Below are 15,481 nucleotides of genomic sequence, written 5' to 3'. Positions count from 1 at the left end.
GTATCCTTTAAAAAATTAGTTACTAATTAGTATTCTTTTCTAATTAGTATTATAAAAAATTAAATACAAATTAGTATTCTTTACAAAATTAGTTATTAATTAGTATTCTTTACTTAGTTTCTAATTAGTATTCTTTACTTAGTTACTAATTAGTATTCTTTACTTAGTTACTAATTAGTATTCTTTACTTAATTACTAATTAGTATTCTTCGCAAATTAGTATTATAAAAATTTAAATACTTATTAGTATTCTTTACTTAATTACTAATTAGTATTTATTACTTAGTTCCTAATTAGTATTCTTTACTAAGGTACTAATTAGTATCCTTTAAAAAATTAGTTACAAATTAGTAGGGGAATGTAGTCAAGGTTGGCCTACTGTCTAGGTAGGCCACTCGCGTTTTTTTGTCAAGTTCACTAGCGCCACCTACGCGCATTTTTGTCGAAGCTTGTCTTAGTGAAACCTAACTTTTTGTTCAATTACATTTTCGGAAAATCGAAAATTGTGTTTTCTGTGACGTCGGTACAAAAAAAGCTCAAAAATAGTTTTGTGCATAATGTGAAAAACCATTAATAAAAGATAAAAAACAAATTGAATCGTCAAGGCAAGTATGCAGAAAATTTGTGGGACTCATGGTTGAAAGGAAAACAAAGTAAAAAATCGAATCCCGAAACGTATTTCTTTATGGTTACAACAATTCGGTAATGTTACTTACTGTCAAGGTCGGCCACTATGTGCTTAAAATGCGCAAAGTTGAGGACGAGCTTCATTTGCAAAAACTGCAATTCTGTATAACTCATAATATAATTGATCATCTTATTAATATTTTTATTCAATTTTATTAATATTTTAGTGCAAAACTTTTTTTTATTTATATTTATTTTTTTATACTGTTTATTGTTATTATTTTGTTATTTCATTAAGTTACAAACTGTAAACAATAAAGAATCAATTTTCCGTAACTCCAAACATGTTATTTTATTTTTTAACGATTAATGCCCTTTGAATTTTAAACATGGCCGACCTTGACTGTAATGGCCAACCTGGACTACAAATTTTTTTTTTTTTAAATCTTTATAACTTTTTCATTTTTAAACCTGTCAATTTACTTTGTACAGAAAAAATGTTCCTATTAAACAGGACTTTCCAACCATATACTTCAATTATCCAAATTCATTTTTAAAAAAAAGTTATAAACAAAAGTCAAAAAGGTGGCCGACCTAGACTATGTTCCCCTATTTTTTGCAAATAAAAATTCAAGTGGGAAAATTTGGTCTTGCAATACTGAAATTTTTTAATATTAACTTTTGGAAAATATGAAATAAATATAAAATAATTAATTAGTGAATTGTTTTAGAAAAATTTTTTCTAAAAATTCTTTTTTTTTTTTTTTTTTTTTCTTTTAATGTTATTTTTCTATTTTTGAGAAAAAAATTTTTCTTCAAGAAGCATTTTCTCTTATTTTTTGTCAGAGAGTGACTTGAGAGTCTTACAACAATTTTCTGCATTCCATTTTATTGCACTTGGTTTCAATTATTCGACGCCTTTAAAGTCCAAAAAATTTCGTCATTTTAAAGAGTTTACGTCACTTTAAAAAAAGAAGCAAGTTTTATTACTATGTTTATGCAATTTCTTCTTTATTTGATTAGAAAAAAAAGTTTTTGTTTTTTTTTTTGAATTTATTTAAAAACGATAACAAATGTCCTTTAGAAAAAATTATTAATTAAACTTTTCAAGTTGGATGATTTGTCTCATGAGCCGTGAAAAATGAAGAACAATCGATCCGCTCTATTTATGCTTCGTAATTAGCGAATAAATCAAAATTTTCTTTTGTAATATATTTAATACAATTAGATTATTATTTTTTTATTGTATATTATTATTATTACTACTATTATTATTATTATTATTATTATTATTATTATTATTATTATTATTATTATTATTATTTTTATTTTTATTTAAAATAAAATTTTAATAGTATTTATTATACTTCGAAAAAATTAATTATTTTAAACAATCTTTATAGAATTTTTATGAAGAATTCAATTATTTTCAAAAATAACAAAATTTTTCACTGAAATTCAATTCTTTGAAAACATTTTAATAAAATTTTTTGCAATAATTCAATTATTTTCATGAATAAAAAAATCTTCCCAAGAATTCAATTATTTACATAAATAATTGTTCGAAAGAATTCAATTATTTTCAGGCATTTTAATAAAATTCTTTGTAAAATTCAATTATTTTTATAAATAACAATATTCATCATAAGAATTCAATTATGTTTAAAAGTAATAAATTTTTTTCGTGGAAATTCAATTATTTTAAAAAATTCTAACAAAATCGATCGCAAGAATTCAATCATTTTCATAAATAACAAAATGCTTTTTAGGAATTCAATTATTTTCAAAAATAACAAAATTCATCGCAGGATTTCAATTATTTTTAATACAATTTTACAGGAATTGATTAAAAAATGTAATTATTTTTAAAAATTTGAAATTCGATTCCTCGAAAAAATCAATTATTTAAGAAAATGTTTTTTTCAAAATTCTTTGGAAGAATTCAATTATTTACAAAAATATTAGAATTTTTCACAGGAATTTAATTATTTTCAATTATTTTCATAAAATTCTTCCCAAGAATTCAATTATTTTCATAAATAATTCTTCGAAAGAATTCAATTACTTATTGAAGATAAATAACAAAATTATTCCCTAAAATTCAATTATTTTGAGGCATTTTAATAAAATTCTTTGGAAAATTCAATTATTTTCATAAAAATAATAAAATGTTTTAGAGGAATTCAATTATTTTTTATGAAAATAATTGAATTCTTGTGGAAAATTTCAGTTTTTAAAAAAATAATTGAATTTTTGTAGAGACTTTTCTTAAAATTAAAGAAAATAATTGAATTCTTCTGACAATTTTTTTTTATGAAAATAATTAATTGAATTCTTATTGTAAATTTTATTTTAGATAAAAATAATTGAATAATTATTGCGAAAAATTTTCTGTTGTTCATAAAAATAATTGAATTCTTAAGAAGTAATTTACTAAAATTGTCGAAAACAATAGAATTCTTGCAATAAATTTTCTAGTTTCTGGAAAATAATTGAATTCTTGAGAAAATTTTTTTTTTTTTTCCCAATGGGAAATGCCAGTGTAGTGCCGATGTTCACCACTGGCTTAGTACTCAGACGATTGTTCGGCGTAGTCTAGCCGAGCCTCGACAATTAGTGCTGGCGCAGTACAGAATTTTTGTTTCGCCAAAGCTTGGACAAGCCACGGCGGCAAGTGCTGGCTGAGCATAGAAAAATTGTTCACGACGCTCTTTGCCAACATTGCTTTTTTGACATAAACTTGAAAAAAATTATAAAAAAAGTTTATAAATGTTTATAAATATAAATTTATTGAAAAAAATTAATATTTTACTTTTCAGTTGTTCATTTTTTATTCTTATTAAATTTAATAATAACAATTTAACACAATTGTCTAATTTTGTAAATAATAAATTATTTAAACAAATTAAAATTATAAACAAAATTTAAACTTTAATCTCAATAATAATTTGGTTCCCATTAAGATACTATTATACTTCTTACTATGAATAAAAAATTATTAAAAAATTACGACGTAATTTAAGAATTACGTAAAATGTTAAATGCAATAAGTAAAGTAATTTAATTTAATTATTAAAAATTTAGTTTAATTTATTTTATTTCAATTTATTATTTCTAACGTATCCCTATTTTTTTCTCATCTTTGACTCAATAATTGTATGTCTGAATGATACTGAGATATTAATACTTTTCTGTACACACGTGTCGTTAGCATAGTGGTTAGAGCGTTAGTCTGTAAGTCCGTAGGTCGTAGGTTCGAATCCCCTCGTCAGCAATTTTGTTTATTTTCATAGGTTTGCGATATTTCTAGATTCCATTCGTTAGGTACTAAAATATGAAAATCTAATGCACACTTACTGTAATTGTTTATTATTTAATTTTTCAATGTTATAAACAATTTTTTTCTACTTCATTTACTATATTCATTGTTAGTCTCCATCTTTAATACAATTTCTTTAAGAAGAGAAATATTTTATGAATAATAACTATTTATTAATATTATTTACCATTTTGTTGTTAAATTATTTATAATTATTAATTTACGACTAATTAATAACAATACGGCATTTATTGCGGCAATATTCTCAGCCAGCACTGGTCCAGTGCTGCGCCAGCGCTGTCTGGCAGCACTGACAGACAGTACTTCGGCAGCGCCAGACGGCGTTATCATCCCAGCGCCATGCCAGTGCTGGCTCTCAGCCTTGCCGCCAGTGCTGCCAGTGCTGGCGCAGTACTACGCCAGTTGTAAATTTCCCATTGGGTTTTATTAGAATTTTTTTAAATAATTGAATTTACAAGAAAAAATGTATTCCTCCCGTGTAGAAATCACCATGCTATGCCTAAAATGATTATTGGCCCTAGCTTGGACCTAACTTGGCAACCCCTTTTTATATATCCTAGGCTGGTCCTAACTTGGTACTAGCTAGGAGATCCAGTTATGACTTAGAAAAATTTTTAGGAAAATAAAGTGTCAAAATTGATACATGAAAAACATGTAAAAATTGATAAATATTCTCAATTAATATTTATAAAATTAATTGATAATCATATTTGTTTAAACAATTTATTGTTTGACATAAATCAGAAAATTATACAAATACTATAAAATAAAGTTAATTTATTAATTTATTAATTCAGCAATTGTTTAAACAAATAATTGTTATTTACTAACTTTTTACACAATCAACCTAGAAACTAGCAGTTTTTTCTAATTTTGCAATAAGTAAATTCTCAGATTAGTTAATTGCAAAATTTAAAAAGACTACAAGTGTCTAGACGCTTTATTGTCTCAAGAATTAATAAATAACAACAATTTTTTGTTTAAACAAATGCTGAATTGTTAAAATTATAAATTATCTTCATATTTCACTACTCAAGTGTAATAATCGCGAAGTTAGATAAAAAACTGCAAATTTTTAAGTAATTTGTTACAAAAGTTAATAAAACAGCAAAATTTATTTATTTATTTAAACAGATACAGACTGCAATATAATTATCATTAGTAAAATATATTTCTAATTTCGTTCGCTGATTTTAAGTTTCGTTTAAGTTGGTGCTAAACACTAAGAGATATTGCAATTCGAATGTGGGCTGACCCACCCAGGTCCAACCCAGGACCTACCTGGGCTTCCTAGTTTCATTAGCAAAAATTTCTAAGTCCAAGTCTAAAAAAATTTTTGCAACAAAAAATTAATGCTTAAAATGATTTAGAATAATGAAAAACGTGTTTTTAACATAAATTTTTTTGACATTTTTTTAAAAAGTGGATCACCCGCTTAATTAATTAGGAAAAATTTCCAAGTCCAAAAGACGAATATTTTTTTTAGACCAAGAAATTAATATGTTAAAAATGATTGAGAACAATGAAAAACCTGTTTTTAACGAAAATGTATAGATATTTTTTTTCTTGATATAATATAAAAATATTAATTTTTGAATTTTTATATTTGGATATTATTTTATTATTATTGTTGTTGTTAAACTATTTTTTTATTTATTATTGTGTATTAGTGTCAATAATTACTATATTGAATCATCAAAAGCAAGTCCACAAGTCACTGACAATAAAAATTTTGATCTCAACTAGTTTCATTAGCATAGTGGTTAGGGCGTTAGTCTCGTAGTCCGTAGGTCGTAGGTTCGATTCCCGCGTGCGTTAGATTTTATTTACTTCTTAGGTTTGCGTTTATTCCGATTTTTCTGCATTGTATTCGTATAAGTATGCAATTTAATGATTATATATACTGTAAAATAATTTAATTAACAAATTTCTAATTTTTTTATAATTTTTAATGTATATATTAGAGGAATATATATTAATCTCTACATATACTAACATTATTTATGAATTCACTTTTGGTCATCACTTAATTGAAAAAAATTATAATTAATTAAAACTAATACTTATTATTAATAATTTAGGTTATTTCTTTAACAAATATTATTAACTAATTAAAATTATAATGAAATAGAAAATACTGTCTGAGATGGTCCTTTCTAGGTCCTAAAATGGTCCCATAAACTGGTCCTAACTAGGCTCCCAAGTTAGGACCAGGCTAGAATCGCATCACCACCCATTGTTGGTCCAACCTACACTGCCAACCTAGGACCAAGCTATTAACAGGGCAAAATAGGTAGGACCTGGCTAGGACCAATTTTCATTTTCCACACGGGCTTTGAAAAATAATTGAATACTTATGATGAATATTGTTTATTTTTATGAAAAAAACTGAATTTTTCAAAGAACTTTTTTAAAATGCCTCAAAATAATTGAATTTTCGGAAATAATATTGTTATCTATCTACATAATTGAATTTAAAAAAAAAAATTATTTATGCAAATAATTGAATTCTTGGAAAGAATTTTATTAAAATCTAAAAGAATAATTGAATTATTTCAAAAAAATTGAATTAAAATTGTATTTAAAATAATTGAATTGCAGTGAAAAAATTTGATATTTTTGTAAATAATTAATTTCTTTCAAAAAATTTTTAAAAAATATTTTTTCAATAATTTATGAAAATAATTCAATTATTGCAAAAAAATTGTATTAAAATGTTTAAAAAGAATTGAATTTCTGTGAAAAATTTTGTTATTTTTGAAAATAATTGAATTCCTGAGAAGAATTTTATTATTTATGAAAATAATTGAATTTTTCAAAGAATTTTATTAAAAATCCTCAAAATAATTGAATTTTCGGGAATAATTTTGTTATTTATCTTAAATAATTGAATTCTTTCGAATAATTATTCACGTCAATAATTAAATTCTTTTGAAGAATTTTATTAAAATCTGAAAGAATAATTGAATTATATCAAAAATATTTAATTAAAATTCAATTTAAAATAATTTATTTCCTTCGAAAAAGTTTTATTAAAACATTTGAAAATAATTGAATTGAATTCTTGGGAAGAATTTTATTATTTTTTTTTTAAATTTCTTAAAAAATAAAATTCCTCTCAAAAATTCAATTATTTACTTTAACCCAATGGGAAATTTACAACTGGCGTAGTACTGCGCCAGCACTGGCAGCACTGGCGGCAAGGCTGAGAGCCAGCACTGGCATGGCGCTGGGATGATAACGCCGTCTGGCGCTGCCGAAGTACTGTCTGTCAGTGCTGCCAGACAGCGCTGGCGCAGCACTGGACCAGTGCTGGCTGAGAATATTGCCGCAATAAATGCCGTATTGTTATTAATTAGTCGTAAATTAATAATTATAAATAATTTAACAACAAAATGGTAAATAATATTAATAAATAGTTATTATTCATAAAATATTTCTCTTCTTAAAGAAATTGTATTAAAGATGGAGACTAACAATGAATATAGTAAATGAAGTAGAAAAAAATTGTTTATAACATTGAAAAATTAAATAATAAACAATTACAGTAAGTGTGCATTAGATTTTCATATTTTAGTACCTAACGAATGGAATCTAGAAATATCGCAAACCTATGAAAATAAACAAAATTGCTGACGAGGGGATTCGAACCTACGACCTACGGACTTACAGACTAACGCTCTAACCACTATGCTAACGACACGTGTGTACAGAAAAGTATTAATATCTCAGTATCATTCAGACATACAATTATTGAGTCAAAGATGAGAAAAAAATAGGGATACGTTAGAAATAATAAATTGAAATAAAATAAATTAAACTAAATTTTTAATAATTAAATTAAATTACTTTACTTATTGCATTTAACATTTTACGTAATTCTTAAATTACGTCGTAATTTTTTAATAATTTTTTATTCATAGTAAGAAGTATAATAGTATCTTAATGGGAACCAAATTATTATTGAGATTAAAGTTTAAATTTTGTTTATAATTTTAATTTGTTTAAATAATTTATTATTTACAAAATTAGACAATTGTGTTAAATTGTTATTATTAAATTTAATAAGAATAAAAAATGAACAACTGAAAAGTAAAATATTAATTTTTTTCAATAAATTTATATTTATAAACATTTATAAACTTTTTTTATAATTTTTTTCAAGTTTATGTCAAAAAAGCAATGTTGGCAAAGAGCGTCGTGAACAATTTTTCTATGCTCAGCCAGCACTTGCCGCCGTGGCTTGTCCAAGCTTTGGCGAAACAAAAATTCTGTACTGCGCCAGCACTAATTGTCGAGGCTCGGCTAGACTACGCCGAACAATCGTCTGAGTACTAAGCCAGTGGTGAACATCGGCACTACACTGGCATTTCCCATTGGGAATCGATCAAAAGAATTCAATTATTTTCAAAAAAATTTATAATTGAATTTTTTGTAAAATTGAATTATTTTTAAAATCTTTTTATAATTCAATGATTTTCAATATCTACTATATAATATAAATATAAATATCATTTATCTATTTATTACATTTGAAATAGTAAAGTTGACTAATAAATTATTAGAAATTACTATTTATAGTAAAATGTACTATTTTCAGTATTTGCTAGCAAATTTGACTAATAAATTAGTATAAATTACTAATTATTACTAAAATGAACCATTTTCACTATTTATTAGTCAAATTTACTAATAAATTAGTATAAATTACTAATTATTACTAAAATGAACCATTTTCACTATTTATTAGTAAATTTGACTAATAAATTGGTAGAAATGATTATTTATAGTAAAATGTACTATTTTCAGTATTTGTTAGCAAATTTGACTAATAAATTGGTAGAAATTACTATTTATCAGTAAAATTGACTATAATTAAAAAAAAATGATTGAAATGTAGAATAAAAATTGTTGTCGACGACTGTACATTGAAACAACAATGTATATATATATATATATATATGTAAGAAACGCCGCGTAACGTTACTGTGAGTTGTCTATTATTATATCTATAAAAAGAGTCTCAGTGTCATATGTACACGGAAAACGCTATATAAAGTAAAATTGTGTGAGTTTCATTACCTGTACACATTGTTTCTATTTGATAATTCCATAAAAGAGATCAGGCAACCATGGAGGCACGAGCGATTCACTTGTAAATTTTTATATTCTTCAACTTTATATATTTTGTATATATTTCTCAAAGAAAGAAAAAAAATTTTAATTCAATTTTATTCGGATCATTTGTTCCGGTGAATTATTTTTATTCTCCTGCGAGTGAAAGAAAATAAATAAATAAATAAATAAATAACTTTATCTTGCAATAGTGAGTGGGAAATTTTTTTTATTATATTTTCAAATAATTCGGGAAAATTTCCCGAATTATTAAAAATATAGTAAAAAAAAAATCTTTTAAAGAATTTTAATTCCTGTGGAAAAATAATAATTGAATATTTATTTAAAAATGAAGTTATTAATGTTTTCGAATTATTTTCTCACGAATTTTCTGCTACGAATTCAAAATTTAAGGCGGGAAATTCAAATTAACGGTCTTTTTTTCTACGAATTTTCAGTCATAACCTCAAAATTTCTGGCGGGAAATTTAAATTAACGGTCTTTTCTTCTACGAATTTTCAGTCATAACCTCAAAATTTCTGGCGGGAAATTTAAATTAACGGTCTTTTCTTCTACGAATTTTCAGTCATAACCTCAAAATTTCTGGCGGGAAATTCAAATTAACGGTCTTTTTTTCGACGAATTTCCAGTCATAACCTCAAAATTTCTGGCGGGAAATTCAAATTAACCGTTTTTTTCTACGAATTTGTGGCATAACCTCAAAATAAAGGCGGGAATTTCAAATTAAGCCTATTTTTTATGAATTTCCCGCCATAAATCCAGAATTCTAGGCGGGAAATTCAAATTTAGTTGATTTGTTCAATTATTTTTTAATTGAATATTCGAATAAATATTAATTAATCCTTAATAAATTACTATCTCTTTTTCTTCATATTATAAACTAATTTTTAAATTATTAATTTATTAAATTATTAAATATTAATAATTTATTTAAATACTAATAACAATTTTGTTTATAAAAATAGAATAATATATAATAATTAATTTATAATTTGAATTCAATTAAAAAATATTGATAAAATAATAATATTTATTAAAATATTAATAAAATAATAATATTAATTAAAATATTAATAAATAATTTTTCACTGAAGAAAGAAGAAAAAAAATTTTTTTTTTTTAAATTTAATTATCTTTGACTCCTTTTTTCATTATAAAGATCGGTCACTCCTGATTATAAAAATGAGGATAAACACGCGAGGAATTTATGTTTAATTTAATTCGTGTACAAAGAACGATACAAAACTTGTCTGTGCGCGGTTATAGAGGAAGGAAAACGCACGCCTACCGTAGATATGCAAAGAAAATTAAAAATAATAACCGGTGTTTATCTCTCTTGTTTTTCCTTGAACGAAGAGAAGATTGAATGCAAAGAAAAAAAGAAAAACAAGAAATGCACAAAAAAAACCGACGACTCGTTATTTACAAATCAAGTTCAAGAGAATTTACAATAAAATTAAAAAGGAAAATTTAATCTTTCCTTTCATACACAAAGTATATGAGAATTTTTTTCCCTTGTTTATTGATAACTAAAGAGAAATAAGGTGATTTTTCTTTTTCTTTTTTAAAAATTCAAAATATTTTCACTGAAGAAAAGTGTGAGGCAAATTTTAAATTACGCGCCGTTTTTTCTAAACAACTGTTTATGGCGGGAATTTTGAAATTTGAATTTTATAAAAATAGAAATACTACGAAAAAGAAGACGAGAAAGGCAAAAGGCTAAAGAGAAAGGGAAGGGGTCTTTTTAATAAAAGTTTAAAATTTCAAATTTCACTGAAGAAAAGTGCGAGGAAAATTCTAAATTAACCGCCATTTACTTTAAAAATTATTAACGGCGGGAATTTTGAATTTCGTAAAAAGTAAAATACTTCCAAAAAAAAAAGATGAAGTGGGGGGAAAGAGGTACTTTAATCATTTTGACTCTAAAAATTAAGGTAAATTTTAAATTTCCCGCCATTTTTGCTTAAAAATTATTTTTGGCGGGAATTTTGAAATTTAAATTTGAAAAAAAACTAAAATACTTACAAAAAAAAGATGAATTGGGGGAAAGGAGTACTTTTTAAACATTTTTACTCTAAAAATTTATATAAATTTTAATTTTCCCGATATTTTTTTAAAAATTTATTTTTGGCGGGATTTTTGAAATTTAAATTAAAGAAAAAACTAAAATACTACAAACAAAAAAGATGAATTTGGGGGAAAGACCAACTTTTGATCATTTTCACTTTAAGAATTTATATAAATTTTAATTTTCCCGACATTTTTAAAAATTATTTTTGGCGGGATTTTTGAAATTTAAAATTAAAAAAAAAAAAACTAAAATACTACAAAAAATGTAGAAGTGAGGGAAAGAGAAAAATTTTTAATAATTTTTGCTCTAAAAATTATGGTAAATTTTAAATTAACCGCCATTTTGCTTAAAAATTATTTTTGGCGGGAATTTTGAAATTTAAATTTAAAAAAAACTAAAATACTTACAAAAAAAAAAAGATGAATTGGGGGGAAAGGAGTACTTTTTAAACATTTTCACTCTAGAAATTGAAATAAATTTTAATTTTCCCGATATTTTTAAAAATTATTTTTGGCGGGATTTTTGAAATTTAAATTTTTAAAAAAACTAAAATACTACAAAAAAAAGATGAATTGGGGGGAAAGACCAACTTTTGATCATTTTAACTTTAAGAATTTATATAAATTTTAATTTTCCCGACATTTTTAAAAATTATTTTTGGCGGGATTTTTGAAATTTAAAATTAAAAAAAAAAAAAAACTAAAATACTACAAAAAATGTAGAAGTGAGGGAAAGAGAAAAATTTTTAATAATTTTTGCTCTAAAAATTAAGGTAAATTTTAAATAAACCGCCATTTTGCTTAAAAATAATTTTTGGCGGGATTTTTGAAAAATTAAAAAAATAAAATACTACAAAAAAAAAATGAAGTGAGGGAAAAGGGAAAAATTAAAAATTTGACTTTAAAAATGAAGGTAAATTTTAAATCACCGGCAATTTAAATTAAAAATTATTTTTGGCGGGAATTTTGAATTTTGAAAAAAGAAAAAACTAAAATATTTTAATAAAAAGATGAAAGGAGTGGGGGAAGTATTGAAGAAAAAAGCACTAAATAATAATTGTTAAATATATTTTTTTAAATTAATAATATTGTTAATAAAAATTTAATAAAAAAAAAAAAATACGAAATTTTATGGAAATTTTTTTTAATTCCTAAAATTGAACATTGAAATAAAAATGAATTTTTTTTTGTTTCAGGCCAAACAACGTGCCTCCGTAAAATGGCTCTTATCGAAAGCGTACAGCAATAATGTCCCGATTAAACTCCGGGAGCCATATTATCGAGATCATGAGGTAAATATAATGGCATTTGTTTCCTATTCAATAAAAAAAAAAAAATTTTCTAAGGCACGAAAATTCAACTGTGTCGTCTGCCTTAATTTTCTTTTTTTTTACAAAAAAAAAATTTTTTTTATCATTTTAATTTTCAAAATTTTTAATAATTAATTTAAAAAATATTATTTTTTAAATAATCTAATTAGTATTATTTTTAATACTTTTTTAAATAATCTTTTTACTAATTAGTATTCTTTGAAAATATTTTTAAATAATTAGTTACTAATTAGTATTCTTTGAAAATATTTTTAAATAATTAGTTACTAACTAGTTTTTGTTTAAAAATTTCGAATTAGTTACTAATTAGTATTATTTTAAAATATTTAAATTAATTTGTTACTAAGTAGTATTATTTCAAAACATTTGAATTCATTATTTACTAATTAGTATTCTTTGAAAGTATTTTTAATTAATTAGTTACTAATTAGTATTGTTTTAAAATATTTGAATTAATTAATTACTAATTAGTATTTGTGTAAAAATATTCGAATTAGTTACTATTTAGTAGTATTTTAAAATATTCGAATTAATTTGTTACTAATTAGTATTACTGGCAAATATTTGAATTAATTAATTACTAATTTGTATTCTCTAAAAATATTTTAATTAGTTTTTAATTACCATTATTTCAAAACATTCGAATCAAATTATTTACTAATTAGTATTCTTCGAAAACATTCAAATTAAATTTTACTAATTAGTATTCTTTGAAAATATTTTTAATTAATTAGTTAATAATTAGTATTTACATCAAAATATTTGAATTAATTTCTTACTAATAAGTATTCTTTGAAAATATTTTAATTAATTCTTTTTGTCAGTTAGTAATTTTTTACTAATTAGTAATAAGTATTCCAGTATTTGAATATAATACCTACTAATTAATTTTATTACAAAATGTTTATTATTTAGAATTATTAATTGGTATTATCACCAAAAAAGTTAGTAATTAGTATTCTCGTATTTAAAGCAATAACATACTAATTATAGTACTAACTAATTAGTATTACTTCAAAATTTTCGAGTTTATTAGTTAAAAATTATTCTTACAATAATTTATTCATCAAATCATTCAAATTTATTAGTTACTAATTAGTATTATTATCAAGCTACTGATTTATTAGTTTCATTATAATTTTTTATTTTCTTTTTTCAGTTTTTCATTAGAGTTATTAATAAATTAGCTAGTAATTTGTATTATTTACAAATTTTGTTAGGGGCTAATTAATATTGTCAGCAAAATAGTTTCTAATTAGTATTCTTTAAAAAATTTGTAAAGAATTATTATTATTATCAACAAATTAGATACTAATTAGTATTATCAAAAAATTAGTATTATAAAAAATTAAATACTAATTATTTACTAATTAATATTATCATCAAACTAGATGCTAATTAGTATTATCAACATATTATTCACTAATTAGTATTATCGTCAAATTAGTCACTAATTAGTATTCTTTGCAAATTAGTATTATAATAAAATAAATAATAATTAGTATTCTTTGCAAATTTATTATTATAAAAAAGATAAATTACTAATTAGTATTATCAACAAATTTGTTTCTAATTAGTATTATCAACAAAATATTCACTAATTAGTATTTTTTTTAATTATTCACTTATTAGTGTTCTTTGCAAATTAATACTATAAAAAAACTAGTTAGTATTTAGTATTATTTTTAAAAATAGTTACTAATTAGTATTCTGTCAAAATTAGTTACAAATTAATGTTATTAACAAATTAGTTACTTATTAGTTTTCTTTTCGAAATTAGTTAATATTTTTCATTATCAACAAATTATTTACTAATTAATATTATCAACAAATTTGTTACTAATTAGTATTATGAACAAATGATTCACTAATTAGTATTATTGTCAAATTAGTCACTAATTAGTATTCTTTGCAAATTAGTATTTTAAAAAATTAAATAATAATTAGTTACTAATTAGTATTATTAACAAATTGGTCACTAATTAATATTATGAACAAATGATTCACTAATTAGTATTATTGTCAAATTAGTCACTAATTAGTATTCTTTGCAAATTAGTATTTTAAAAAATTAAATAATAATTAGTTACTAATTAGTATTATCAACAAATTAGTTACTAATTAGTTTTTTGGGCAAATTAATTACTAATTAGTATTATCGACAAATTAGTCACTAATTAGTATTATCGACAAATTAGTCACTTATTAGTATTATCGACAAATTAGTTACTAATTAGTATTCTTTGCAAATTAGTATTATAATAAATTAAATAATAATTAGTTACTAATTAGTATTATCAACAAATTAGTTACTAATTTGTTTTTTTGGGCAAATTAATTACTAATTAGTATTATCGACAATTTAGTCACAAATTAGTATTCTTTGCAAATTAGTATTATAATAAATTAAATAATAATTAGTTACTAATTAGTATTATCAACAAATTAGTTACTAATTTGTTTTTTTGGGCAAATTAATTACTAATTAGTATTATCGACAAATTAGCCACTAATTAGTATTCTTTGCAAATTAGTATTATAATAAATTAAATACTAATTAGTATTAACAACAAATTAGTTATTAATTGTTATTATAAACAAATTAGTTACAAATTACTATTATCGCCAAATTAGTCACTAATTAGTATTCTTTACGAATTAGTGTTATAAAAAATTAAATAATAATTATTTACTTATTAGTATTATTAACAAATTAGTGAATAATTTGACTATAATACTAATTAGTGAATAATTTGTTGATAATACTATTTAGTGAATCATTTATTTATAATACTAATTAGTAACTAATTCGTATTCTTTTGCAAATTAGTATTATCAACAAATTAGTTACTAATTATTATTATAAATAAATTAGTTACTAATTATTATTATAAGTAAATTAGTTACTAATTATTATTATAAATAAATTAGTTACTAATTAGTTTCATCAACAAATTAGTTACTAATTATTATTCTT

The 15,481-nt window shown here is 22.6% G+C and overlaps 1 protein-coding gene across 9 annotated transcripts in view; it reads left to right on the top strand.

Annotated features, from left to right (window-relative positions):
- The window catches only part of LOC122512507 (patronin), a 108,677-nt gene that overhangs the window by 39,924 nt on the left and 53,272 nt on the right, over window positions 1-15,481 (top strand). For all 9 annotated transcript variants that reach the window (XM_043628378.1, XM_043628375.1, XM_043628380.1 and 6 more), the window contains exon 3: window positions 12,370-12,465. In XM_043628378.1, the coding sequence (XP_043484313.1) occupies window positions 12,370-12,465 (96 nt within the window). The remainder of the gene's footprint in view (window positions 1-12,369; window positions 12,466-15,481) is intronic.

The sequence above is a fragment of the Leptopilina heterotoma genome, unplaced genomic scaffold (genome assembly GCF_015476425.1).
Source record: "Leptopilina heterotoma isolate Lh14 unplaced genomic scaffold, ASM1547642v1 Lhet_123, whole genome shotgun sequence".
Taxonomy (NCBI): domain Eukaryota; kingdom Metazoa; phylum Arthropoda; class Insecta; order Hymenoptera; family Figitidae; genus Leptopilina; species Leptopilina heterotoma.
Note: the sequence above shows the minus strand (reverse complement) of the source record. Positions and strands in the feature narration are given on the sequence as shown.